The 25,257-nt window shown below is 34.6% G+C and overlaps 3 protein-coding genes across 9 annotated transcripts; 1 reads left to right on the top strand and 2 right to left on the bottom strand.

Annotated features, from left to right (window-relative positions):
• Positions 1-1,203: 1,203 nt before the first annotated feature.
• LOC18045299 (OTU domain-containing protein DDB_G0284757) lies at positions 1,204-6,899 on the bottom strand. Of its 2 annotated transcripts, none has more exons than XM_024186382.1 (11): positions 6,514-6,899; positions 5,334-5,708; positions 4,652-4,881; positions 4,079-4,152; positions 3,459-3,513; positions 2,805-2,879; positions 2,622-2,695; positions 2,477-2,525; positions 1,747-1,831; positions 1,607-1,666; positions 1,204-1,445 (listed from the first exon to the last, which is right to left on the bottom strand). In XM_024186382.1, exons 2-11 carry the CDS (start codon positions 5,659-5,661, stop codon positions 1,396-1,398), a joined length of 1,080 nt encoding a protein of 359 aa, XP_024042150.1. In that variant the 5' UTR covers positions 5,662-5,708; positions 6,514-6,899; the 3' UTR covers positions 1,204-1,395. The 2 variants fall into 2 exon arrangements, with proteins under 2 accessions (XP_024042150.1, XP_006436458.1); XM_006436395.2 differs by having other exon boundaries at positions 1,607-1,663.
• A 1,550-nt stretch (positions 6,900-8,449) lies between these two features.
• LOC18045298 (serine/threonine-protein kinase PCRK1) lies at positions 8,450-12,486 on the bottom strand. 5 transcript variants are annotated; one of them, XM_024186480.1, is made up of 6 exons: positions 12,075-12,486; positions 11,827-11,859; positions 11,338-11,752; positions 10,045-10,305; positions 9,384-9,506; positions 8,450-9,146 (listed from the first exon to the last, which is right to left on the bottom strand). In XM_024186480.1, the coding sequence occupies exons 3-6, from the start codon at positions 11,725-11,727 to the stop codon at positions 8,628-8,630; spliced, it is 1,293 nt and encodes a 430-aa protein (XP_024042248.1). In that variant the 5' UTR covers positions 11,728-11,752; positions 11,827-11,859; positions 12,075-12,486; the 3' UTR covers positions 8,450-8,627. The 5 variants fall into 5 exon arrangements, with proteins under 5 accessions (XP_024042248.1, XP_024042250.1, XP_024042247.1 ...); XM_024186482.1 differs by having other exon boundaries at positions 11,338-11,733; XM_024186479.1 differs by lacking the exon at positions 11,827-11,859 and having other exon boundaries at positions 11,338-11,777.
• Positions 12,487-16,579: 4,093 nt separating this feature from the next.
• Positions 16,580-25,191, top strand: LOC18043579 (ABC transporter G family member 28). Of its 2 annotated transcripts, XM_006436392.2 has the most exons (14): positions 16,580-17,042; positions 17,386-17,462; positions 18,037-18,309; positions 18,675-18,738; positions 18,834-18,980; positions 19,186-19,220; positions 19,422-19,495; positions 19,799-20,727; positions 21,289-21,585; positions 22,311-22,805; positions 23,515-23,663; positions 23,930-24,219; positions 24,318-24,451; positions 24,836-25,191. In XM_006436392.2, the coding sequence occupies exons 1-14, from the start codon at positions 16,810-16,812 to the stop codon at positions 24,993-24,995; spliced, it is 3,357 nt and encodes a 1,118-aa protein (XP_006436455.1). In that variant the 5' UTR covers positions 16,580-16,809; the 3' UTR covers positions 24,996-25,191. The 2 variants fall into 2 exon arrangements, with proteins under 2 accessions (XP_006436455.1, XP_024041257.1); XM_024185489.1 differs by lacking the exon at positions 17,386-17,462 and having other exon boundaries at positions 17,006-17,042.
• The last annotated feature ends 66 nt before the right edge of the window (positions 25,192-25,257 follow it).

Raw genomic sequence — 25,257 nt, 5'->3', positions numbered from 1 at the left:
ATCTTCATTGTAGTCAACTAATCAACTAAACCCTAAAGTAGTATGTTTGATTATATTGCACCGTTGTATTCTTTTCAACAAATTGGCTTTATTTTGTGTTGTTGACTACTCATAAATTGTTTTCAATTTCTGCCAAAGAATATCAAACTTGGTTTCTTTTGCAACATAGTTGTATACACTTTCATCAATTTATAACCTAATAATACCTATAGTCTAGCATCTTCACCTTCAATGAGTTCACAGAGATCTTTCATGTACAAAAAATCCTCCATTTCAAATTGCCAAATACTATAATTCTATGACTTCAATTTATAGACTCCTCAATCTTAATCTAGACAAGTAACAAAAACCATAACCTAAAGCATTTAATCATGTAAGCCATAAACTCCCCTATTTTAATCTATATATGTAATAAAATATGATACCATTGTTAGGTGGTTTTAGACATCTCTCAACCCAAAAGAAGCCCAAGGGGTGAGGATTTTTCCTCGTAAACTCGTCCACAATTGATGTAGGATAACCCAAACTCTAGTGCTAACTGATTTTGGACCTCTCTCGACCCCAAAAGCTAACTTAAAGCATGAAGCGTTTCCTTGTAAACTCACCACCACCACCAACCCTTCCACAACTAATCTAAGATAACCCCAATAGGCGCATTGCTTCTTAAGCTTCTGACTGGAAGAAAGATTCGTTATTCATCCTGTTATGAAGACGATGAGAAATACATTATGCAGAAGCTTGTATTAAGACATGTCGAAAGTCATAAGTTTGTCGAAATAGTATAGATCCTATAAACACTGGAGAAGGATTATGCCCTCAAAAGAAGCAACAACTGCTTATTTATACTGAGCTTGCCTTCAAATGTTTCTCCAAATATCAGGAATATAGGCCTACAATGGTCCAAGTGGCAAGCCACTCACGCAAATTTACCAGACCATTTTGAGTCCCAATCTGGGTTGATGTAAATTTACCAGACCATTTTGAGTCCCAATCTGAGTTGATGTCTGTAAAATTTCTGAGCCTTTTATAAATCCTTGCTCTTAATGCACCTCCTTGGTATTTTAAGATTTCAATACTACATTCTGTAATTTGGACATTTGAAAAGAGACTGCTACATAGTAAGCAGGTGATATTATTATAAAGCAGAAAAGAAATATATAAAGGTTTTTACTTATGATAAAAAATCGGTTACAAATGAATCAATAAAATGAACTGAAGAATCTCCCACTCCATAAATTATGAAAGTTGAAAAACTATGTACAAAATAAAATGAATAAGAACCGCATCAAAGAAAACAATATGTACAAGCACAAAATGACAGCACGTTACAGCACACCCACGCTGTTCTCTTCTATATACACCAAATCACGGAAAACACCACCAGCCATTTTTGCTTCAAAACTTCCACCACTTCTTCTTTTTCTTGTCATCTAACAGAGGCAGTTCTGAGGGTAGAAAGATCACAATAAAGGAAGTATTTCATTACTTGCATTGTATAACTAGCATGAGAATCAACTTACTCCACTCAAAAATTGTAACAATATTCATGGGCAGTCGTCTCATCAAACTTCTCATAATGCACACAAAAGGATATAAATCTGCTTACCTCCTTCTGGGTAAATCGAATTGTAGTGCACCTCAGCCCAGAAACTCAAGAAAATAACTGCTAGAGATAACAAATTGTAAAGAATTCATCTACCACACATGAAGGATGCTAAAAGTAACTGATAGCTTTGAAAATCTTACCTCGTTTAGACTTTGGCACATGTGGAAGGATCTCAATGTAACATGTATCCTTAAATGAAGTTAGAACAAATACCTTGACACCATACTGCAATTATATACAACAAGGACATTAGTCATCAAAATCAGAACCCTTAACTGCATCATTTTTCACTAATGATACTCATGGTGATCAATGAACCCTTAAGTAGCTACACAAACTTCTCTCACGATTTCTAATTCCAAATTGAATCTTTGGATGATTACACGACAATCTAAAAGCACTTACTCGCTTCATCCACTATTTCAGTACTCAAGAAACAAAATTTCTTCTCAATATCATACAAACTAAAAAAAAAAAAAACAACAATGGATACTTCTCTATGTTCTCCAGTAATGAGAAAGAGACCAAACACTGAGACGTGAGACCAAAACTTTTTCCTTATGTTACCCAAACCCAACTTCTAATTGTAAATTTTTAAATTAATTTCATAGTTTTCATGGTTTTCACACAAATTTTTAAAAAACTGGAAACAAGAGAAACATTGAGTATGATCTATAAAGGATCCTATAAAAGAAAATCAATTTAAGGTGATTTGATATTATTTAAGCCATTATGTGAGACAACAAGGTATGACCACCACTCAAAACTCCTACTAACTTCCGAAAATCCAGAAAGGACACAGTTGAAACTAAGCAGACAAACAACAAATGTGTTGCCAAAAAACTGGAAATATTAGGTTGTTGCCCATACCGAATCTGCCGCAGCCTGCAATGTGACATGATCACCCCATTCACCACTTCTGTTTCATCCACCCAAAAAAAAAAATGTATAAGCATGAAACTCCTTTAGCAAAGCCTTTAAGGTAAAACCATAAAAGTTGAGATAAGGATAATACTTGTTCATTTTCTTTAAGTAGTCACTGTATGCCATTGGAACATAACCCTCATAGATTTCTGGGTGAGCCTTGAGCTGAAGACATAACATTTGAAAAAAGTTACAAGCATAGTTTAAGCATTATGTGCAATAACATCATCAAATAATATTCACATAAATTTACTGAACTGGATGCTACACTGACCTGATTGACAACTTGCTGTCTCACAAACATGTGGTGCTCAGGAGAACGATAGAGTTGATCTGATAGGGAACGAAACTGAAAAATAACAAGAAACTAGTAAGAACTTTAGAAAGATCTGAAAGAGAAAAATAATGGAGTGTTGGCTTGTCCTTGTGCATATAGCAACAGATGTGGACACACATTTAACTATCTGTTTCCATCTTCACAGGATATAACCCTAAAATCATCAGTTTCAAAATATCAAAAACCAGAAAATATAGGCAAATTACAACTCAGTGAATACCGCACCTAATAAATTAGTTGATCGTGCATGTCCATTAAATCAGTTGAATTGGCAATAACCATGATACCGTATATGAAAGACAATTAACATTTGCTAAGATTTCTTCTTCACCCTCATCCCACCACCCAAAAGAAGAAAGTATAGCACTACTGAGAATATACTGCAAAATGGAGGTGAGAAAGTCCAACAACTTTAATTAAGAAGATACTGGTTGCAGGCATAGAATTTAAAATCACAACATAGATTAAATCAGTTCCAAAAGTTATTATCTTCATAAAGATATTTCTTACTAAATCAATACTTCTTTCATTCTCTCTAAGAAAACACTTATATCTGCGCAGGATAGTTTACCATTTAAATATCAAACTAACCTGACAGTTGCCATCTCCTTGCACCTTATTTTCTACCAAATCATACAACTGCAACCTGAGAAGGGAAAAAAATTACAGCTTAAACCTATTTTTTTTCATAAATAATACAAAAGACAAGAAGAGATGGGTAGATATGTTCCTATAAATTGTGCAATATAGTGCATTGTAAATAATTGCTCCACATTATTTTGAGGATTAAGAAGTTCAACCCAATAGCTTAAGCTGAAAAGCAGAGGCCCAACATCAGTGGAAGTAGCCTCATCCAATCCCACACTTAAACCAAATTTGGACAACACACTGCACCAGCCCACCTTCACATGTGGCCTCATTGACACAGATCATATACTTTGATTACATGTGATTGTGGGCTGTGTTGTAGACTAAGGACCAAGTCTAAGTGTATCAAGATGCTATTTACCACAGACCAAGTTCCATAATTGCATGATTGATATAGAGTATTAATTACTCATACATCCGACAATATTAGACACCACAAGCAATACCACACCACTAGCTAAAAAATCCTTCAACTTCATGACTTCATGACTAACTATTATTTAAGATATGCAGGGACATGTACGCTATTTATCAAGTAACTAGTGTGAAGAATGATCCAAGACCTGTCAAGCATTCTTTGATGATCTGAAATCTCTTCATCAGGTGAAGGTATATCTCCATTAATTTTGGGAATGTGCTGTTCAAAAGATACAAGGAAAAAGAAGAGTCAACCACGGAAACATAACTTTGCCATTTTCTTCAAATTTTGCATGTAGAGGGAAGCACCAAAGTACTAACTACCCCCGAAACCATGATCAAATAGTATGTTCGCCGACCATGAATTTCCAAAGTAATCAAATCTACTACAAGCATATTTCATACACATACATGACTAGAGCTCCTCGTAAATTAAATGGAAGAATATAATAAAATGTCTAGAGCATTCCAATGCCCGAAACTAATATTTACTTGCACTTCTTTTGGAAAAGTAAGTCCATCAACTAGCCAAGAATTTAACTAATGACATCATAACATGCCATGAAATTAACTAATGACCAAAAGCAAATATGCATACAAAAAACCTAAAGTTCGAAGTATACCAGTGAGCAGAAGACAAATTTCCAATAACATCCTTGAAGACAAACCATTCTAATCTTGAAACAAAACTTACAAAGAACCATTCAAACGATACTTACTGGAACAGGAACCATCTGATTCAGCCTCTTTCCCAATTCACCATCAATCACAGAAGATTCATCTGTTGTGTCTAATTGATGCAGCAAGTCCTCCATATTGTCCTCATCATATTCTAGCTCCACCTTCTCCCCCTTACTTTGATAATCAGCCTCCACCATTCTACCAGAATCATCCATCTCTTCTTCATTTTTTCCAGAACCATCTGCTGCGCTCCGATCATTCTCACACACTGCACATTTTATTCAAAACCATTACAGCCAGCCTAAGAGAACTAAGGCTCCGTTTGGTACAGCTTATTAAATAGAACTTATAACAGTAGAGCTTATAGCAGTAGAGCTTATACCAATAGAGCTTTTGGACAAAAAGTCATTGGGTGTTTGGTTATCAATAAAAAAAGCACTTTTGAACCATTAAACTATGTGATATTTTTTATATTATATATATTTAGAAAAGCTTTATAACCTCTACTCCCAAAAGCTCAAATTTTGAGCTTTTCCTAGTAGAGGTAAATTAGCTTATTTAAGCTAAAAAAACTCTACTAAAAAAATAACCAAACACCATAAAAAATTTTAAAAAGTGCTTATACGATTAAATAAGCACTTATGGCTCTTAAATAAGCCATACCAAACAGGCTCTAAGAGAACAGTAAATCAAATTGGCTGCAGCAGAATTTCCCACTACCTGAATTATTGTATATTCCTAAAGGGCTGACTCGATCCTGTTCAAGAATCGATGATTTCTCTGGATTAATAGACCCTGACGCTTCTGCAGCAGCAACTTGAGAGAACTCTTCCTGAAGGACATGTGCTATAACCTCATCATTCTCTACATAAGCCAGTTCTGTTTCACTATAACATTCTCTGACATACCCAACTTGGCTCGAATCTCTGTCATATCGTGTAATAACATTTTGTGATCCAGAATTAGAAAGAGTACAAATATCTAAAAGTTGATGGAGACCCCAGCGAAGAACATCAGGATCTTGCTCATAAGTTATCATATTGATCATATAGCCTAAAAATTCCTTAGATAGTTCTTCCAATAAAATTCCAAAATCTGCAACACAAAAACTTGTCTTAATCGATGCATTAAAATACCAAACATATAAATAAACATTCACGTCTTCGTATATACAGATATTCACCACGTGAAGGAATTTATAGTAACAAAATCTCAGAAATTAATGACAGAGAAGCCAAGAAGTGTCCCCAGAGGTCCCAAAGTAAACCTAAAAAAAGGATAATTTCACAGTACACGTCCCTCCTAAGCAGGTCCCAGAAGAGGAAACATAAATGAAGTTGGAGTGCTACCCTTTGATATTCACATAAAATTGATACTTTCAGACTCAAACTCTATCCTTAAGTTGAGAACCCAAAACTTCAAGCATAACAAGAGGTAATGGGCTATAAAATATGCCTGAAGTTATAAAACTATAATCTGTCCACTGAACAGAACATCCAAAAGATTAATCATAGGCACATTCAACCTATAACATAACCATAACGAAAGAGAAAAAATTCAGTCAAACCAATGAAAGTTTCATAATTCTATGAACGGTAAGCATTTTTTTTTCTAACTCAATAAAGTAAATTTCAGAACTTTTGTAACAAATAAAAAAGAAACATATTCAACAACATATCACCATTAAATTAATCTTTCCTAATCATTATTATAAAAAAAAAAAAAAAACTTACTTTGTGCACCAAAATGAAACAGCGCTACCCTGAAACAAGAAACCCCAAAACCCTAATTGCCGAAATGAAAATTCATAACCCAACAACAAATACCAGTCGAAAGGTTTTAAACTTTACGCAACAACTAAATACTACCAATAATTAATTGCAAATAAATATAAAATTACCTGTCAATTTCAATTATAAAAATTTTGTGCGAAAGAGAGTCTGAGGAAGGAAAGGTTTTGAAAACAAAGAAATTGGGTATTCACGCGAAAAGGTTTTGTTAAAGATCGAGCACGTTCGCAAGATAGGGTAGGCGAAAGTTGCCGTTGTTTTAGGCGTCCTTTTCTTGGGATTCCGATCTACGTGTGAAATCGTTAATCACCGCCGAAAACTGACGTGGCGTGACCTTAACGGTACCGGCAAATCCTGGTACGTGATGCCACGTGTTGGCTCTTTAAGCTGGGTCGGTTTTGATTTGTACGATGTTAATGGGAATTAGATTTTGGATCAGTGTTTGTTTCTTGCAAAAAAGATAAAGAATCCCGTATCTTAATGGTACCGCCTCTTTTCCAATTATGAAATTGAAAAAAATAAAAAAAAATCTTTTAGAGATTATTATTATAATTTTTAATAATATAACTTTACGTAAATGATTTTTTTTGTAAAATTTTTATTTTTTTAAAAAGAAATTCTCATTAAATTAGGAAAGGAAGGAAACAACTTTTTTTGTTTTATTACATGAGACTATTAATCAAACTACAACTCATATTATATGAGACTATAACTGATATTTACAAATCAGACTATTACTGGGACCAACTTACATCAATACTAATGGAGCGCTGTCCAGATTTTAACCCTCACAAATATTCGAGAGATGTCTACTCCTCACACTTGGGTAAGAGAAAAGATTGCCTTCACTCAAATTTAATTGAGGAAAGAAATACCGCACAATATATTTGTAGGGATTCGAACTGCTGCCCTCCAACTTGGAGGGCAGCAACCCTGACCACTCAACCAAAAGAGTTGGAGGAAACAAGTTAAATATTGCTAAAAGAGTTCGGTTATGCTAAAATCGTTTTAAGGTAGAGATTATAACCCCAGAATCAAAATTATAATGAATTTTTAATTATTTATAACTTTGTATGTGTGGTTGTAATTTGTGCTCCACCTTAAAACATTACCTTGTTAAACAAATCTTTTAACCCATACCAAATAATCATTACATCGAAGAGCAAAACTTCATCAACGCATCTACTGTTTGATTAAACAGTCACAATTCTTAGATATATAACCAATTCTAAAATTCTGCTTCGGTGAAAGTATACATTGCATCTCAAAAATAATCTAAAACAGCTTAATACGAGTGCGGTGCTGTCTTGTCACCAAATGAACTTTCCGCAATGAATTGGACTCAAGAAATAACAGAGATAAATCAATCTCATTTGAAAACCAAAGAGTAAAACATAAGACGTCCGCCTCACTAATGTCAATATCACCAGTGTAGACACCAAAATCAAGCCCAGCCGCCGTAATCATACCATCATGATTACGCAACGACAACTGCGTAGCCAACCTTCCCACGCTCAACTTGACAATATCCACAGCCGCATAAGTATTGAGCTTGCCATACATTAGAAATCCGAACGGTTTGCTTTTCACATTATCCCGCACCCCTTCAGTCAGAGCCACCGCAAAATTGTCCACTCCAAATGTAACATCTGATTTCTAGCACTCTAAATTCTCCACGTAATCAACACCAATGAATTCAGTTCATTGACGGTCGAAATATATCTGAAGTACTCAAAAAAAGCATAGTGTATTATAAAACAGACAATCCGTAGTGCATTAAAATATTATTTTTCTTTCAACTTATCCTTTACTTTATTACAATATGGGATTTATTAAAGTAGGGGATTTTCTTTTTTTTTTTAGAAATTTTACTAACACCAGATTGTCAATGGAATTAAAACGTTTTTCACGAAGAGAAGTGATCCTCGCTCTAACGGCTATGAGAAATTTTGAAAGTTAGTTGTAGAAGTTCAATATTTGCATGGTTGGGTTGGCGCCTTCTTTACTCCCGTATCAACGAAAAGATTATAAGGAAAATGTGTTGAATAATAAATTTCAAGCCGTCTGAACTGCAACAGTTCTAAGCAACTCATCAAAAAAAATATACAATGGCTAGCAAAGTTTACATAAGAACTCATTGGCATTGATATAAAACCTTTACAATCAAGATGGGAAATTCAGAGTAATACGCCGGTTCGTCAAAATGGACAGCAAACAATCTATTTCAACTTGTTTTTACAAGCTTCGGTCTCCATGTTAGCCAAGCCAAACACCCTTTTTCTCCGCGAATTGGATCCACGAATCTTCTTTTCAAACGTTCTTTTTTAGATGTTTCAAAAGCATCTTTTAGAGACAAGTTCTTCAAGGGTGTTTGGGGGGTTCCTGTTTCTGCTACATCAACTATCTTATTCAACATCTCCACAACTTCACTCATTTTTGGGCGTGATTTGGCCTGTCTTGCCAAGCACTTGTTGGCTACAGCGGCTAGTTTTTGGGCCAACTTGATAGAATACTTCCCTTCGAGCTTTGGGTCCAAGATCATCGTGAACTTTTTAGCATCAGTGAGGTGTGGCCTGACCCATTCCAAGAGCTTCTGCTCACTCTTGGGGCGATTACGATCCAAAGGGCGCCTCCCGGTGATGAGTTCATAAAGGAAAACTCCAAAGCTCCAAATATCACTTTTATAAGTTAGACGCCCGGTTTGAATGTATTCAGGAGCTGCATATCCAATAGTTCCCACAACCTGTTCGAACATGAGAGTAATCACTCATTCAGACATGATCAGAAAAATTATCAACAACATAGATATATGCAGGAAAATATCCTAAGAACTTAGTTTGAATACAGATTCAATGAGTTGGAGGATATAAAGCTTTTGCATGCTTAACTAAGCCATAGCTAGATGAACAATGAAAATTAAGTAAAAAGCAAATCAAAAAAGTTTCCGAGATACAGTTTATCTCCAGTACTATAGACGTACAGCAGTTGAGACATGACTTAGTCCATCCGAGGGTCCCAGCCTAGCCAATCCAAAGTCGGACAGCTTTGCATTCCATTGTTCATCCAGAAGTATGTTTGAAGACTTGAAATCTCTAAAGATAATCTGCACCAATAATTTAAATTAAAAAACTTATTCAGGGAATGTGAGACATATGCTACAGGCCGAGAATAGATCAAACCTATCTTATTTACAGAAACTCCAATGAGTTAAAAATAAATAAATTGAAGTTTAAAATTCTTAATTCCATATTTCTAGTATAAGCAATAGTCAAAGGATACTCTCCATAAATAAACCATGTGGGTCTTCTGGAAGGCAGGACCTAACTTTAGATCATGTCAGTAAAGTCAAGCCCTGAATTATGAAAGTAATTCCTCACAGTCAACTAACAACTTCACTTTAACCAACACAAGATGCCTGATTTAAATTTCAACCTTTTAAAGTTTAGCACATATAGCCCCCTAAATCTTCTAGATGGATTTTGGTTATTCCAAATAAATTTGGAGGAGGTCTGAAAGAAGCTTCCTTGCAGTAAATAATTTTTTTCCCCCCATCATCCAAAATGATTTACGAACTTATCCCATTCATACGAAGCCACAGACATGGAACTATACCAAGAGGCAACAATCTGGTAAGAAAGTACCTGAAAGTCCATTCCTTCATGGAGATATGCTAAGCCGCGGGCAGCATCCTGGGCAATTTTTAGTCTTGTGCTCCAGGGAAGAGTTGCCTGAAAACGACTTGTCAAGTGATCTTGCACACTTCTGTTGGGCATATACTCATATATCAACAGCCGCTGAATTCCTCTTTCATCATCCTCAGCACAGTAGCCTATCAGTTTGACGAGATTTGGATGTTCAACAACTCCTAAAACATTCACTTCTGTCACCCATTCCTTGTGCCCCTGTAAACAGACAAAGGAACAACTATTGAAAATCTTCAAAAAAGAAGCGAAGTTTGGAATGCCATGAGAGGACACAGACAAGTAGAGGAAAAGCTAGAATTATAAAAGATTTTTCCTCATTTATTGAACAAAAGAAAATAAGCAGACCTAGCGGCTTTCAATTCATTAAAGTGACCAATTAAGAAGAAAACAGAGACAGGTTTTGTTGAACACAGTAATTATCTATATTAAGACGAGAGATGCTTTTTTATCTTTTTTTTTTTTACCATAAATTAGGAACTGCAACTTCGTCATTATTTATTTGTGTAGCCCAGTTTTATTGCTAGATTTTTTCTACTTTCTTGACCTAGCTAGATTCTAGCTAAAAAAAGGGGGAAAAAAAAAACAAACATATGTCTTAATACATGTCCAGACATGCAGGAATCTTGATGATATGCTTTTACAGTAAATATAAACCAATGGAAAAAGAGCAAATCCAGGTAGATGCCATACTCAAATACATTTCCTGGATTATTCTTAACTTTTTTATCAAATAAGCAAATAAAAATTTTATTGAAAGGCACAACATCAACAGATAACCATCTAAACTGTGTCCTCAAGAAAAAGCATCTAATTACGACTTTGAGGAGTCACTGGAATTTACATCAAATAGCTGCCTAAATTTTACAAAAGTTAACTCCTTGAAGAAATTTGAAGGTCTGAAAACTGGCATGGAAGATCACTAAGAGCTGAGAATATATACATTGGCTAGAACAGAGGTATCTCCAAAGTAATGGGACCGCATGCAAGTCCTCATACCATGAGTTTCCACTCCACTCCTTAACCAAATTTCAAACATCTTGGGCCGAGATCTCTATATTTTGCACCCGAATAAATTTATAACTTCACAAACAAGAAGACGAGTTGTCTAATATCCAGATCTCATGTGTTTTGAGAAAAAAACCTTTCCAAATTAGAATATTGTATCTGCTGAAAATGTAAAAATTTATACTGGTAGAAATTACAAGGGAAATACAAAAGAAACAAGCTCACCTGCAAGCCTCTTCTACTCAGTTGTTTAACAGCAATATCGATTTTTTTATGTGAATCTTCTGTGCTCCGAATCACACCCCGATAAACCCCACCAAATCCGCCTTCACCAATCATGAGGGAGCGGCTGAAATTCTTCGTAGCTGTTTTCAACTCCGAGAATGTAAAGACTCTGAGATTACTTTGTCGTTGAGACAACACTGCAAATGTGTTCCTTGAGGAGGATTCCGAGCTGAAATCAGAGGCATTCTGAGAATTAAACTCCGATCCAGATTTCCTCACATCACGATCAGTTGACATGGAAGTATTGGACGCAGAGGATCGAACTGAAATAGATTTTGCAGTCTTCTGTTCTTCATTTTTATCTTTCTTGGAGGCATACAAACACTTCATGTCCTCCTGAAAACCAATTGCCTCGCTGCCCATTTACAATTGAATAAGGACTAAAACAACAATAAGTTAATTAACACCTACAGCAACATTATTACTCACCAAATTTAGAAACTCACAAGTGCCTCATAATCCCTATAACATTAAAAAATTTCACTTAATTCACTTCTTATAAGTTCAATTAGCTGAAGTTAAACATCAAAAGATTGCCAAAATGTAATGATTCAACACCATATGCAGGCCTTTAAAGGTTTATCATTTTGACCGATTTTAAGACCAACCCAGAATCCAAAATTCAAACATTTAAAAGAAACACAGGTGAAAAACAAGAAATGAAGTGAGTGACTCACCTCTTGAGCACCAATCAAGGCTTTACAGGTTTGATGACACGTAAAGAGAAATAAAAGAACCCAGAAAGGAAGATTTGAGATTGAGATTGGGGTTGATGGAATTGAAATCAAGTACACAACAACAACGAGGCCTCCATGATCTAAAACTAAAGCGAGTCAATACAAGGAGGAGGCAGCTGGATTGTAGCTCACCAACCAATAACACCATAAGTTTTATTATAAGATTTATTAAAAAGAGACAACACATCCCAAAAAAGAAGAGTTAAAGAAGAAGGAAAGTGTGAAATGGGTTCTTGAATCTTTTGATTATGAAAGCGAAAAAGCCGAAAACCAAGTGAAAGAGATTGCTTTACTTTTTAGCTTTCTTCCCCCAACACTAAAAAACAAAAAAAGGAAGAACCGGCGAACGCTCACAGTTATAAATCTTCCAACAGTTAAATTTTGACAATCACGGCGAATTTGTCATCTTTTAAGGTGACATACTTTATGGGGTAATAACATTGAGATCCTGGAGGTTTACTGAAATTACAAAATGAAAACATAGTTTATACTCTTTGGCGCGAGTTCGGGGTTTCTCCCCTCTATGTTCTTTTTAATTTTCATAGAAGTTAATAGCAATAATTGGTTGATATTTTAGAATATAATATTGGAATATTTTATTAACATTACAAATTACTTATATATTTAGTTCTCTTATTTTTTTATATTGGTCTTATAAAATGTCGTCCTAATTTTTAAACTAGCCTTAGTTATATCAACTCAAGTCCAATGCAATTTTGATATGCAAATTAACTTTTCAAATGTAAAAAAAAAAAAAAAAAATTCTAGTAATATAAGAAACTCAAAGTCATTAACTTTACATGTGTGGAAAAATAAGTAGTTTACCATTTAGTTAGAAGGTGATTTTTAGTAAATTAACTTGACTTGTATAATTTTAGATAAATAAATAAATACTTGAGTAAACTGATTTTTTAGTTGTAACAGTTAAATTACAAACCTTATCACAAATTTTTCATTGCTTCTCACAAAGGATTGTGTAAGAAAAAGAAATTTTTGCCATGTTTGAAAATTTATTTAACTTAGGGATCATTTTGTTATTATTTTAAAATAATACCGTACGCATACACGTGTGTGTAATTTTTTTTGAAAGTTAGTTGGAGGTTGGACGCCATTAACGTGCTCGATCGCTTCTTATTAATTATTATTACCCGTTATCTGTCTATCTTTGAGAAAATGAGAAAAATACTATATACCCATTATCTTCAAAAAAAAAAAAAAGATAATGAAGTCAAAAATATAGAATGACGAAGAATAAATGAGAAAGCAGAAATAATCAAAAGTCAATATATATATATACATGGGCATAATTCTATAGTACATGTCTTGAGATTTAAGAATTCAATTGAGGTTGTGAGATTAACTTTTGGTAATATATATTAAATTACGTGAACGGTTGGAGTTTAACGTAATCTATGTTCTATTTATTTCTTTCTAATATCTTTATTATACTAATTTCCATCTCGATCTTAGTGTATAAATACAATGATTAATGTATTTCATTATCTTTAAACAGACATTATATCGTTTTAAGTTTGTATTGTGCTGTAATCTTTACTTAATGCAAGGAAATGAAAGATAAAGTATTCCTCTCTCTCTCTCTCTCTCTCTCTCTATATATATATATATATATATATATATATATATATATTATACTTCCTCAATTTTTTTTATGTGGACACACCTTTAAAAATTATGCGACTTAATAGAGTGAGGGAAGAGTGCTATTAAATCGCTCGATTTTGTAGTGAATTGAAAATTGACTATATTAAACTGCACGATTTAACAGTAAATCCGCATTAAACAAAATGAGGGCAATTACACTTGAGAATGATTACACACACACATAAGCATATTCACTTTGTTAAAGTGAGAATGTCACAAAAAATATTAAAAAAATGTATTTCAATACATTATACTGTATTTTTGTCTATTAGTGTATTAGAATTTTTTTTTTTTTTTGTATATTAGTGGCATTCTCATTTAGTTAAAATGATGATGTTCTCATTATAAAATTATGCTATATATATTTTAGTTGTAGTTGAGGTAACCTAACACATATATAGGCAATTATGATGAATATTATATAAATCAGTAAAGGGATACCTTGTGATATAGCACACAAATAATTAGATAACACGGCTCAAATTACAGTAGAATCTTGATAAGTTAATTATCATGATCAAAAAATAGTTTTTGTCGGTCCCAAAATGGGGTCAACATGGTAAATTAATTCAATAAATTTTATGATAGTAATTTTTTTAAAAAAATCATATTTGATTATAGGGCTCACTTAATGAATTAATAATTACCTCATTTGAAAGTAAATTCAAATGATATGTCATGTGACTAGCTTCTATAAAATATGTTCTTTGTGTTGTTTGCTGCTTCTTGAAATTGATTTGAAATTAGATCTCATCTCTAATGTAAAATTCCAGGTTGCATTCTAGTTTTGCAACAAACCCAAGATGCGCTCCAAATGTCATATCTAACATAGAAAAATAAAAATTCTACAATAGTCTAAATTACTACCAATATATGACAATTAACTACTATTCAAATAAAACATAATAAATACTAAATCGAAGCAGATAAACAACATATACAATATCATAATTTACAAATTCAAAAAAAAATCATAAATTAATAATTTATCAATTTATTGATATACAAATACTCGCTAAATTAAATTTTTTTTTTACGTGATTCTAATATTATTAGTTTATCGAGATTTTATTGTAAATGACATATCGAATTAGACCAGACATGATAAATAGGAATATTAGATGAAAGATATGCCTCACCCAATTGTCTAATGGTTGTTCAGAGCAATCAAATTGAATGGATTTTATAATATCCCTATCAACAAAAAGCATTAACAATAACTCAAGAAAAACAAAAAACAAAATCCGTGGCATACATACATATCCAAATGATAACAAAATAAGTAAAGAATCAAAGACAACATCAGAAGATAATTATAGAACCTAAAATTAGTATCATGACTCAAAATAAATGTTCGATACGCTGTTCACAAATACAATCCAACCGATAATATGAAAATGAAAGCTATGAATCTTGATAATAATATTTCCCTAACAATTTGCTTCCCATTAGTTTTCTTTGTCAAGGCTTACACGGAAATGTAATGAATTAGCTTGTAGTGATGTAAATGACCACATCATTTCATTATATTTGTCGGCCACATGAAATTTATACGGTGGAAACCAGAAAGAATTTGGAGTCACAAATCACAACGGGACAATGCTACCCCAAATTGTTTTTTTTTTTTTTAAAGATTGCTTCTTAAAATGATAATAAAAATAAAAATTTATTGCTTGTTCGAGTATATTGGTTTAATTTTTAATTCCATTAATCAAGAAAAAAATTTTAATCAAGAAAAGTCCCAAGAGTTATAGCCTACTTTTTTCACAGATAAACTTGGCACTTTGGGAAGCAATATCAAAATAATGCCCGCCTAATTACGAAGAAACGTTCAATTATCACAACGCATTTGATCATATCTCTTATTAGAAAAATTCTTCAGCATATGATCAGTTTCTTTTTAAACGACGTAATTTTTTCTTTTTTCCTCTTTTAATTTTCACATTAGACAATTGAAATTTTCTCTAATTAATTAATTAATTAAGAACTTTTCTGACCTGCTTCGTTTCCATAACCAAGTCTTGCATGAGAAATGGTCAATTTATTGAAGACAAACACACACACCCACATACAAACTTTTATCATTTTTCATGCATACGTAAAACTGCAATATGTATACAGTAATTGCCACCCGACCTTTATTATTATTATTCGTTAATCCTAATAATTTTTCAGTTTCCATTATTTATCATTGCTCACTAAAAGTCATTTACGAGTTGCTTCAACTCAATTGAATTATAAGTAATTAAAGAAAATTAAAAAGGTGGGTATGGTAAAGTTAAACCAATTTTTTAACCTTTTACTTATATAATTAATCAAAGAATTTTTCCATTTTTAAAGAAGTAAAAGTGAGGAAGTTTACTTATGGGTCAATCGAACGCCGTCCTCCTCTTACACAACTCTCTCAATAAGAGCGTGCCATATGGAAGTGGTCCATCGCAACGGCGCTCGTTGTCTCACTTCTTAAAAAATCATAATCTTTGCAGAGTCATTCTTTGCAATAGATACAAAAAAAAAAAATCATTCTCATTGCTTCCAGTCAAACCAAAAGGTCTTTGCCACGAACCGATTTCGTTGGCCGGTTTCAAGTACTCAAATCAATGGAGCCGCATTGGATCCCTACTCTCTCTCATTCGACCCAGACATCCAGACCAACTCAAGCAAATGCAAAATATCCAACCGCCTGGGTGGCTTTGTAAATTGTATTGCTGAAGTCGCCAGGACGTGGCCAGTGGTATCAAGCATGGTCCCACCACACACGACGTATCTCAAATATTAGAAAATAAAATAAAATAAAAGAATATTATTTGACCTGCAAAACCATGGACGTGCAAATCGCAAATGCACTACCAATAAATTTATGATCCCTTAACTATCCGTGTCCAGACCTCATGGTTCTTACTCTTAATGAAGGTTTTTGAAGAGTTTTCTTTAGTCGGTCGCCTCAAAGTTCTGTTTTTCTCATTGTTTCCAACTCTAATCAGTGTGCATTAGCTTCTTTTCAGTGCAAGATATGAGCTTGAAGAAGCTCAAAATGTTGAAATCTTGCTTATTTCTCAAATGGGTAGTTGTAGTTTTGAGCTTTATGCATTTGGTACATTGCCAAGATGTGGGTGATTATGATCAATTTGACAACCCAGCTGTTCTTCCATTAATCACACAGGTAGTTTATAGCAGGCTTTCGAATCTGACCACAGTTCTCAGCCGGGATATCGGCAACAGAGCCAGTTTCTGTGTGAAGAACCCGTAAGTTAATTCTCTTTAGATTTAGCCATTTAGTTTCTGTTTGGTTGCTGAGAGAGCAGGGAAAAGAAAGACAATAATTGGATGTTTCATTCTTTCTGCTCTTGTTTCTGGGTATGAAAACGTCTAACACATTTTTGTTAAATTAGTTGCATTTAGCTTGGTTGTCATCAGGCAAATGAATTTGACTCAGCTGCGTGGTGTCCATTTAGCCCTTTTTTTTAAAAAAAAAAAAATTATTAGTAATGTAAATTCGAGTGTGTAACGTTTTGGCCTTTCTCGAGCTTTGGTTATGCAGATTGTCATTTGAATTTGCATTGATTTCAAGCTTATTTCATTGTTTCAGGGATGCTGATTGGAACCAAGCATTTAATTTTTCGTCTAATCTGGATTTCTTAGCTTCTTGCATTAAAAAAACTAGAGGTACAAGTATATATATATCAGCGGTGATAGAAAAATCTGTTCTTTCATGTTTTATGGAAGCAAATTAATGCAGGAAATATAATAAATTCAAAGTTTAGAATTTGTTCCACAACTGTAATTTTCCTTACCATGCTGCCCAGTGCCTGCAATGGGCTTAGTGGGTTATTAAGCTCTATGAGATTGCATTGTGACCCAGAAAGATTCATGTTGGCGGCCTTACATTTGTTTAGATGAGGTGAGGAAGAAACAGTAAGCTATAGCTAATTATGGCCCACTGTCGACAATATTACCTCTTCTGTAATGTATCAACTTATTGACATTATCATAATGAGATAAAGTCTTCTCTTAGAGTCCTAACAGAGTGTACTAATCTTGCAACATTATCAAAACTCTCACCATATGCTCGAAACATCGAAACTTATGACCATACAATAAGTCGCCGAAGTACATTAGTGGAATTCCAGTTATGCGCCTGAGTAGTTGTCACTAAGGCTTGATTTAAGTTGACTTGAGTTCATATGCTAATTTTACTTTCTGTTCTAACATGTTAATATGGTTCTGAATGTTTCATCAGGAGATATCCAACAGCGCATATGTACAGCAGCGGAAATGAAGTTCTACTTTGATAGTTTCTTTCAATCATCAGATAGTGCTACTCATTTGAAACCTAACAAAAACTGTAATTTAACTGCATGGGTTTCTGGTTGTGAGCCTGGATGGGCTTGTAGTGTTGGTCAAAATCGGCAGGTTGACCTTCAAGCTTCACGCAACATTCCTGCAAGAACTCAGGATTGTCAGGCTTGTTGTGAGGGTTTCTTCTGCCCACATGGTCTTACTTGCATGATACGTAAGTTTCTAAAAATCCTTTAAATACTTTGCTTGTAATTATCTGGAAGTAGCATTTATTAAAAGTTCTCCAATTCAGCTTCATAATTAGAGTTCTATTTATTGTAAAAACATTACCTGCAAAAGTTGAATGGGACGTGAAACATTGAGGACCTAGTCACTTTTCTGTGTAAAAAGTGTACCATCTAGGGTTACTGCTAACTAAACATCTCTCAAGAATTGACCTATGCTTCATTTTGTCTTTGCATGCTTGAGTATATTCCTAGTTATAGTTATAAGATGTGTCTGATACGGTTAATATTCTTCTTCTAATATTTATCTTGTCTCACTCGTACTACTTATGCACTTCATGTCGTTTTCCTGAAGCTTGTCCACTGGGTTCCTATTGCCCTCTATCAACACTCAATAAGTCAACTGGCACATGTGAACCGTGAGTTCAGATTTTTCTTTAAGCATTACTTTAGGACATGCCCTGCCATAATGTCCGAGAATGTGTATAAACCATGTATAGGAATGGTACTGCAGGTATAATTACCAACTGCCTTCAGGACGACTAAACCATACTTGTGGAGGGGCAAATATATGGGCTGATGTTGCTTCTAGTAAAGAGATATTCTGTTCAGCGGGATCATATTGCCCAACAACGATAGACACAAAGGATTGCAGCAGCGGGTATTATTATTATTATTTTTTCACGCACTTGCACTGCCAAACTTGTCAACTATTTGCTAATTGCAACCTTCTAGTTTTAACTTGTTGTGTCAGTTCTTTATAAAGGAAATTTGGATACGATTTGATGGCAATTTATTTACTCCTGAGTTCTTATTGCTTTCACTTTTTTTTTTTAATCCTATAATATTTGTTTATGGAATTTCAGGCATTACTGCAGGATGGGTTCTACATCTGAGAAGCGTAAGTTTTTCCTTTTTTTTGGGGCTAAATTTGTTATTACTGCTTATACATAGTATTTGCATAAAACTCTTTATTCGGTCTTAATCTCACAAACGTGCGAATTTCTAGAAATTTGACACTCGCATGTTATTATATCCTCGATATGGTGTTTTCATTTCCCCTGTATTTCTGGACTTAACTTTCTTCTCAATTGTTCTGCAGGCTGCTTCAAGTTGACTACATGTGATCCAAATGCTACAAATGAAAATATGCATGCATACGGAATTTTGCTTTTGGTAAGTTAACTCCATGCGGAATTTTGCTGTTCTTAAATTAACTTTTCTGAAAGAAGGGGAAAAAAAATCAATCTTGGCTGCCTTGATGGTTCCGAGTCATCAACTTTTCATGTGTGTAAAACCCTTTAAATGCCTTGGTAAGGGAAACATCTTGGAATATATTTTAATTTCAGTTTTTATGTTCTAAGGACTTTTCCATATCATATGTATGACTTTCTTCTTTAACACACTACAATATGTACTCTAAAAGCTCCCTGTGTAACTATGTTGATCCAAATAGGAATTCTTCATTCTCTTCTGCAGGCTGCTTTAAGCACACTGCTGCTTATTATTTACAATTGTTTTGACCAAGTTCTCACCACTCGGGAAAGAAGACTGGCCAAAAAGAGGGACGCAGCAGCAAGAAATGCAAGGGAGACAGCAAAAGCACGTCAAAGGTGGAAATCTGCAAAAGATGCTGCAAAGAAGCGTGCAAGTGAATTTCAAGCTCAATTATCACGCACATTTTCTCGTAAAAAATCCATCCAACATCCTGAAAAGCTTAAGATTTTGAACCAAGCTGAATCTAGAACAGATGAAGATTTGTACCCAACTTCAGATTCAAGTACTTGGAATGCATCTCTGCCACCACTTGCACCATCAAAAGGAATGAAAAAAGAACCAGGTGATCTCATGAAGATGATGCATGAAATAGAAGATAACCCTGATAGTTATGAGGGTTTTGATGTTGAACTCAGAGATGTGAAAACAAAAGAGCATATGTCAAAGGGGAAAGATTTGAGTACTCATAGCCAAATTTTTAACTATGCATATGCTCAACTTGAAAAAGAGAAAGCTCTTCAGCAGGAAAACAAGAATCTTACCTTCTCAGGAGTAGTTTCAATGGCAACCAACACCGAAGTCAGGAAAAGGCCTCTGATTGGGGTTTCTTTCAAAGACTTAACGCTTACTTTGAAAGGCAAAAATAAACATCTATTGAGGTGTGTCACAGGAAAAATTCGGCCTGGCCGCATTACTGCTGTCATGGGCCCATCAGGGGCTGGAAAGACTACATTTCTTTCTGCTCTGGCAGGAAAAGCAATTGCATGTAAAGCCACTGGCTTAATTCTTATTAATGGAAAGAATGAACCAATCCACTCATATAAGAAAACCATTGGTTTTGTGCCACAAGATGATATTGTGCATGGAAACTTGACAGTGGAAGAGAATCTATGGTTCCATGCAAGATGCAGGTATGTTACATTTAGCCCATTTTCACATTTTAGCTACAGTTTAATATGCTCTTCTTCTTCTCTTTTTGCCACTGGGTTTCTATGAAACTAAAGTCCTAATTGACCATCAACCTCCCAAGGACTGTGGACAATGAATTGCTATCCATCAGTAATGAGAAGTTCAACGCAGCAAACAAAAATATATTATATGTAGGCTGGATACAGTTATACTTGTAACTGCATATAATTTCAAAGAAATCTTACACAGATGGCAAACTAAATAAAAAATAAACTAAATATCCATAGTCCATTTGGAGGTAATTTGTACAGCTTGCTGCTCCTATTTCTAAAGTTTTCTGGACTAAAAATGCTGCATATGCTAGTTGGTATTAGGGAAAAAGGAAAGAGGAAAGGAGGTTGGTAGTGGCTGTAGCCCACTGTTCTAATATTGCAGCTTGAGTTGGTCTTCTCTGCCATGCACTCTTTGTCAAGTTTATTGTTCTGCATCATGATTTTTCCATCATTCCTTCAGTACCTCTTACTGCTATTGTTCCTTACCATATGAACTTCTGATTGTTGAAGATTATCAGCTCACTTAGCAAAAGCAGACAAAGTTTTAGTCGTTGAAAGAGTTATTGATACTTTGGGGCTTCAGACGGTGCGTGATTCCTTGGTTGGAACAGTAGAAAAGCGAGGAATCTCTGGGGGCCAGAGGAAACGAGTAAATGTTGGATTGGAAATGGTCATGGAACCTTCACTTTTGCTCTTAGATGAACCCACTTCTGGTTTAGATAGTGCATCCTCTCAGTTACTTTTAAGAGCGCTACGGCGTGAAGCTCTCGAAGGGGTTAATATCTGCCTGGTTGTTCATCAACCCAGGTAATGTTTTCTTATTACAAGTTAGCTTCTAATATTTTTCTGGATTGCCTAGTCAACGTATTGGGGTTTACTATCAGTTACTTGACCCATTCCCCCACAACTAGTAAGTTCATAAAATCAACAATAAAATATCAAATAAAATTTAAACTTACAGTTTCTTTTTTAATATGACTTACAGTCATAAGAGGGATACTGGTAAACAACTGATGAGTACGGCAGTTAATATCAAATATCATCATCATCTGATGACATTGTGCTCAATTATCTGATCGTTAAATACTAGTGCAAGAAATAGATGCAGTTTTCACTTGAAGTATAGCAAGACATACAGTAATTATGAAAGAAAAGTTTTTCATGCACTTTGGTATATTAGGAGTGACCTAAATTGAATCTCCCCACCCCCCCCCCCCCCCACAAAAAAAAATGAATGACCTAAATTTCACATTGGTTAGCAATACCAATATTTGATAGATAGGCAATTTCAGTATTAGCCAGAACTTAAGGCTTTGGCATCTGGTATCGGTCAAAATACTTCCAATGCTTATTTGTTGCATCATTCATGAACTGTGCAGGGTTAGAAAATTCTCAAGAGCTGCAATACCGCTGAACAAAATCATTTCAGAATATACGTATATTTTTGTAGTACATTATGAGCATAATGTGAATGTGATTGCTCACAGGATTATTTTGCTTTCTCATATCTAATGCCAAGTTTTCTTGTTCAGTTATGCCTTGTTCAGAATGTTTGATGATTTAGTGCTCCTGGCAAAAGGTGGACTTACTGTCTATCATGGTTCAGTGAAGAAAGTTGAAGAATACTTTGCAGGCCTTGGTATCAATGTTCCAGAGCGTGTTAACCCTCCAGACCACTTAATTGACATTTTGGAGGGTATAGTGAAACCGAGTGCAAACTCAAATGTGACTTATGAGGATCTTCCTGTTAGATGGATGCTGCACAATGGCTATCCAGTGCCCCCTGATATGCAGAAGAATGCTTCTAGATTCGTTATGCCTCCAGAGGGTGTAAATCCAGCTAATGGAATAAATCTTGCTACTACTGAAGTGGAGGAGAAGTCTTTTGCTGGAGAATTATGGCAAGATATGAAGAATAATGTGGAGTTTCATAAGGATCATATACGACTCAATTTTTTTAAATCCAAGGATTTATCAAAACGGAAAACTCCGGGTGTATTCCAGCAGTACAGATTCTTCCTTGGGAGGTAAATTGCCATATATTTCCTTACCTTTTCTGGTACCTTCACTTATATTATGTGTTTCAGAAAGATTGATGAGCTGAAATCTTCACCACTGTAAAAATTCTTTGTATTCCGTGTCATTTCATAGTTATTAAAATTTTGTTTTCTTGCTTTTAAATTGTAGACTAAAGGGTAAATTAGGTATACACACTCAAAGATACCATTTCTGTTATGATTCCCCTGAAGATGTAATTGTTTAACTGTTAAAAAAGTGCATTCTGTTAGCACACAAAGTAAACATAGGGAACCTCTGTTCAAGGACCTAATATACTATAGTTTGACAACACCTAAATCCAACAGCTTAAGCCAAGCAGCTGTTCTCTCGTCTTATTCTCTTTTGTCGTGGGATCAAACTTTGCTCTCTCCATCTTGCATATCATCTGACCCATCCCTAATAAGACAACATGTTTGAACTATTAATTTGATTAGCAAAATATTATTGAATGATGTTATATGTATAGGACATACTTTTGATTTTCTTTTGCTTTCCATATTGCTGGATAAGTTATGTACTTGCATTTGCTTAATAATTTGCAGTAATTTTAAACCCCGGGGAGACGAGATATGATATTCCCATTTAAGTGACTTATCCTGCTAATTTCATTTGAAATATTCCATTCTATTATGTTGATATATTAACTCTTGATGCTCACTTTGTCCACAACAATTTCAGAGTTGCCAAACAGCGGCTAAGGGAAGCTAAACCACAGGCAGTCGATTTTCTGATCTTATTGCTTGCTGGAGCCTGCTTAGGGTCACTGAGTAAAGTAGGTGATGAAAATTTTGGGGCGGCTGGTTATAGTCATACCATCATTGCAGTTTGTAAGTTCAAGAACATTTGATTTCTTTCTTGATTTGTAAACAAAGTTTCAGAAAAATGGAAAATCTTTGTTTTGCTTTATCCATCACATAACTCTACTTCTGTCATTTGAAGTGAAAAGTTAGTGCTGTGTTTAAAAATGAAATTGCAACAACCAAAATAATTTTGAATTTGGATTGACCAGCCAATTGGATTGGTGGAAAAGTAATAATATATTGTTTATGTGCAAAAGACTTTCTTTCTTACCACAATATATTCCTGTTTTCAGCTCTTCTTTGCAAAATAGCAGCTTTGAGAACATTTTCTCTGGAAAAACTACAATACTGGAGAGAAAGGGCCTCCGGCATGAGCAGCTTGGCCTACTTTCTTGCTAAGGATACAATTGACCATTTTAATACGGTCATCAAGCCTGTGGTGTATCTCTCCATGTTCTATTTCTTCACCAACCCAAGATCTTCCTTTGCAGATAACTATGCAGTCCTGCTCTGCCTTGTTTACTGTGTGACTGGTATAGCTTATGCACTTGCCATCTTCTTCGAACCTGGTTCTGCCCAGCTGGTGAGCAACGATAGCAATCAAGTGAAAATATTCACTTCTTGCCAATTTGAAGCTTCGTATATCATTTATTTATATTGACAAGCCATTTTTTCTTGCAGTGGTCTGTTCTTCTTCCAGTGGTTTTAACTCTTATCGCAACACGGAAGACGGATAGTGAATTTATGAAGAATATAGCTAACTTATGCTATCCAAAGTGGGCTTTGCAAGCATTTGTGGTTGCAAATGCTGAGAGGTATGATAGAACTGCATTTTCTCTAAAGTCATTTTACAAGTTTATGCAACATGTTGCGCACTGGGTTTTATGATTATGGTCTTTAGAGAAGTCTAACCAACTTAGTCCGGACACCGATAATATAAACATTGGCACCGTGAGCCAGAGAGAGGAAAATTCACTGAACCACACGATAAATACCAATGAAAAGGAACGTATATATCCTAGATGTAAATTTTAAGGAGCTCACATTGGATAGTGAGCCAGCCGGCAATCAGTTCCTTGGGAAAATTGACACAAGATTTTACCTTGCAATAGAAAAATAAGTTATCAAAAATACCTGGAGAACTTTATTAAATTTCAGATTTCGTGATTCATGTTACTAATTCTCATGATTACAATTAGGTATTATGGAGTGTGGCTGATTACTCGTTGCGGTTTACTGATGAAGAGTGGCTACGATCTTCAAGAATGGGGTCTTTGTATAGGCATTCTTATTGTCTATGGAGTAGTCAGCCGTATCATAGCATTCTTTGGCATGTTGATCTTCCAAAAGAGGAAGTGAGATTCAACATTCTTTGGCATGTTGATCTTTCAAAAGAGGAAGCAAGTTTCAAACTTCAAGACTATATTACTCAATTCTTTCACCATCCAAAGTTTTTGTAGAAATGCATAATTTCACATTTTGAAGAACTCTCCTAAAACAATAAACGAATGAGAAACTATGGCTATAGCCATAGTAGTGGATTGAATCTGCTGCTTAGCAGCAGCAAACAGAGATACATAGAGAACAACAATGGCGAAATCATGTATATTGTAGGATTTGA

Source organism: Citrus clementina, unplaced genomic scaffold (genome assembly GCF_000493195.1).
Source record: "Citrus clementina cultivar Clemenules unplaced genomic scaffold, Citrus_clementina_v1.0 scaffold_4, whole genome shotgun sequence".
Lineage (NCBI taxonomy): Eukaryota > Viridiplantae > Streptophyta > Magnoliopsida > Sapindales > Rutaceae > Citrus > Citrus x clementina.
This window is presented reverse-complemented; position numbering and strand designations above follow the sequence as displayed.

What these genes read in the sequence shown, in the direction of transcription:
- LOC18045299 (XM_024186382.1), bottom strand. Translation starts at nt 5,661, where the DNA reads ATGATCAATATGATAACTTATGAGCAAGATCCTGATGTTCTTCGCTGG. An exon ending in AGGAATATACAATAATTCAG is followed by an intron (nt 4,882 to 5,333) that starts GTAGTGGGAAAT and finishes TAAAATGTGCAG; the next exon opens with TGTGTGAGAATGATCGGAGC. An exon ending in GACAGCAAGTTGTCAATCAG is followed by an intron (nt 2,696 to 2,804) that starts GTCAGTGTAGCA and finishes TTATGTCTTCAG; the next exon opens with CTCAAGGCTCACCCAGAAAT.
- LOC18045298 (XM_024186479.1), bottom strand. Translation starts at nt 11,760, where the DNA reads ATGGGCAGCGAGGCAATTGGTTTTCAGGAGGACATGAAGTGTTTGTAT. An exon ending in TGAGTAGAAGAGGCTTGCAG is followed by an intron (nt 10,306 to 11,337) that starts GTGAGCTTGTTT and finishes GTCTGTTTACAG; the next exon opens with GGGCACAAGGAATGGGTGAC. An exon ending in ATGAAGGAATGGACTTTCAG is followed by an intron (nt 9,507 to 10,044) that starts GTACTTTCTTAC and finishes TTATTGGTGCAG; the next exon opens with ATTATCTTTAGAGATTTCAA.
- LOC18043579 (XM_006436392.2), top strand. Translation starts at nt 16,810, where the DNA reads ATGAGCTTGAAGAAGCTCAAAATGTTGAAATCTTGCTTATTTCTCAAA. An exon ending in TCATACCATCATTGCAGTTT is followed by an intron (nt 23,664 to 23,929) that starts GTAAGTTCAAGA and finishes TCCTGTTTTCAG; the next exon opens with CTCTTCTTTGCAAAATAGCA. An exon ending in GTGGTTGCAAATGCTGAGAG is followed by an intron (nt 24,452 to 24,835) that starts GTATGATAGAAC and finishes GATTACAATTAG; the next exon opens with GTATTATGGAGTGTGGCTGA.